The following is a 2,300-nucleotide window of genomic DNA, read 5'->3' on the forward strand; positions in this document are numbered from 1 at the left end:
TGAAAATTCCATTACAGCAATTAATTAAATATATCCGATCCCTATCCTTCATTCAATATTCCCGCCAATTCCCCACAGTTTTATGCATGTAAATTAAAAATTCACGAAAAATTTTTAAATAGTGTTTATTAATAAATTTAAAAGAAGAAAAAAATCATCATTTAGTTTTGTCAAAGCTAATATACACAAACTATTCAATTTCTTTAAGATTTTCTTTCATTTAATAATCAACATTTTTCTCTTTGTTAATTTTCCTCATTTACTTTAACAAGAAATAATTTACATGTAATTGGCGCCAAATATTTATATAAATATATTTCCTTTTATTGCTAAATGAAGTTTAATTCGTTGGCAACTTAAACAATTGGATATTGAATAAAGAATCCAAGTATATATAAATAATAAAATGATAAAAATCTCTTAAAAAAATTAAAGTATATGAAAAATCGTCCTGATATTTCATAAATCTTGACAATCTAAATATAAGAATGAACATAAATTTAGTGAATTTATATTAGTAAGTAGTTATTATTGAATAGTAATATTAAGGTTAAAATGATAATTAAATACAGTTCAATACAATATTCGTATGAAAATAAAGAAAAATGTGTAATATTAGTGAATTTTGAACTTTAAAAATTGTGATTAAAATAATATTATCATTTAATCATCATTTACAGAAAGCCCCCCAATATCATTGCTAGATACAGTAGCAGTGCTATTTGTGGAACATACTGCATGACACAATTCTGTTTCTCCATTATTAGAAAGAATTTTTGGTATCCATAATGATGATGAATTCATTGCCTCTCCTCTAATAAGACGTAAGTACGAATGATGAGTTTCTAAAATTACTGAATGAGCAAATTCTGCTGATTGAGGCTCTCCAAAATGTCCATACATATTAACCTTTGCAACATCTTTATTCTCAACTGCTTTATAAAGCCCAAACCATCTCCTAATTCTATCTATGGTACCAGGGAAATATTTCTCAACATCAGTAATATCATTTAGTTGTGATGCATGTGGGTCACAAACACGAATACACACAACTTTCCAATCCAATTCATCATCATCAATTAAAGCAAGACAACCCAAAATTTTTACCTGTATAATTGTTCCACGTGGAAGAGGTCCAACTCCAATTTCAACAGCGTCCAGTGGATCGTTATCACCATGACTAAAATCAACATTCTCATCTCCCTTCTTATTTGGATCTTCCCACGTTTGTGGAAAAGCACCATAATTCCAAGGAATTGGCCCTGGATAGGTTCTAAGTCTTTCCAGCTTTCGATCCTGATATAATGGTGTATATTCCTCTTTTGTATTTATCTCAAATTTCTTATTTGTCAATTTTGGAATCTCAATTATCATATTATATAAAAGAGGTGTTTCTGAAAACCATAATGGTACATCGTGCCATGGAGAAATCTTATAGCCATCTTCATTCTTATAAAATAATCTATATTCAATTGAATCTTTTGTTCCAACCTCTTCTCTTGTTACAAAAACTGTCCCAAGAGTACGAATTGTTGGTTTCGAATGGCTTTCCTCTAATTCTGTATATTATGCTTTCCATGCCTCTTCTACATCTACTATTGCAGAAGCCTCAATTGGTGGAGCTAAAGAACTTTGAGTGCGTAATAAACTATATTCTGGATATTCCTCACTTGATGAAGATGCTTCATCATAAGTAATACTATTCACATCACTACTGAAGCTCAAGCTTTTTGTCCTATCCTCACATTCTCCATAAGTACTTTTTTCTATTATATCCTCTTTCGAGGCAAAACCCACTCTGTATTCAGTACTCATTCTTACTTGAAGATTTGTACTTTTCTTAGAAAATTTCAATTATATTTCTGATCTAGTATCTTGTAAAATACCAAATCGAATATAAAAAAAAGGATTCAATTCAAGATTTTTATTCACACCTTAATCTTTTAATCAATCCTTTATTATTCCTAAACCTAGCCTTCTTTCTTAGCTTAGGGGGAGATTCAGAAAGATGATACAAACCAATTTAAAGGTCTAAACCAAAATTCTATTTTAATTTATTAATACTAATATTTTCTTGACTATTATTTTTTTTTCCTTTGCTTTCTCTCTAATTTGATTCGTTATCATTTAGTCTAATGTCAATATTAATAGTAATACAATACCCGCTATTTACAAATTCACCCTCCAACTTTGAATTTATTTCTTTAAATGCTTTATTTTTCTCCCTCTTTTTTGATTATTCTAATTAATCATTTTAAAATTATATATATATATTGCCAGTCTAAAGCAAATATTTAACT

The 2,300-nt window shown here is 28.7% G+C and overlaps 1 protein-coding gene across 1 annotated transcript; it reads right to left on the reverse strand.

Annotated features, from left to right (window-relative positions):
* Positions 1 to 663: 663 nt before the first annotated feature.
* Chro.40159 (inorganic pyrophosphatase precursor) lies at positions 664 to 1,374 on the reverse strand. The annotated part of the gene is made up of 1 exon (XM_660065.1): positions 664 to 1,374. One exon carries the CDS (start codon positions 1,372 to 1,374, stop codon positions 664 to 666), a length of 711 nt encoding a protein of 236 aa, XP_665157.1.
* Positions 1,375 to 2,300: the final 926 nt, after the last annotated feature.

This window comes from Cryptosporidium hominis (assembly GCF_000006425.1).
Source record: "Cryptosporidium hominis TU502 chromosome 4 CHRO014079, whole genome shotgun sequence".
NCBI lineage: Eukaryota > Apicomplexa > Conoidasida > Eucoccidiorida > Cryptosporidiidae > Cryptosporidium > Cryptosporidium hominis.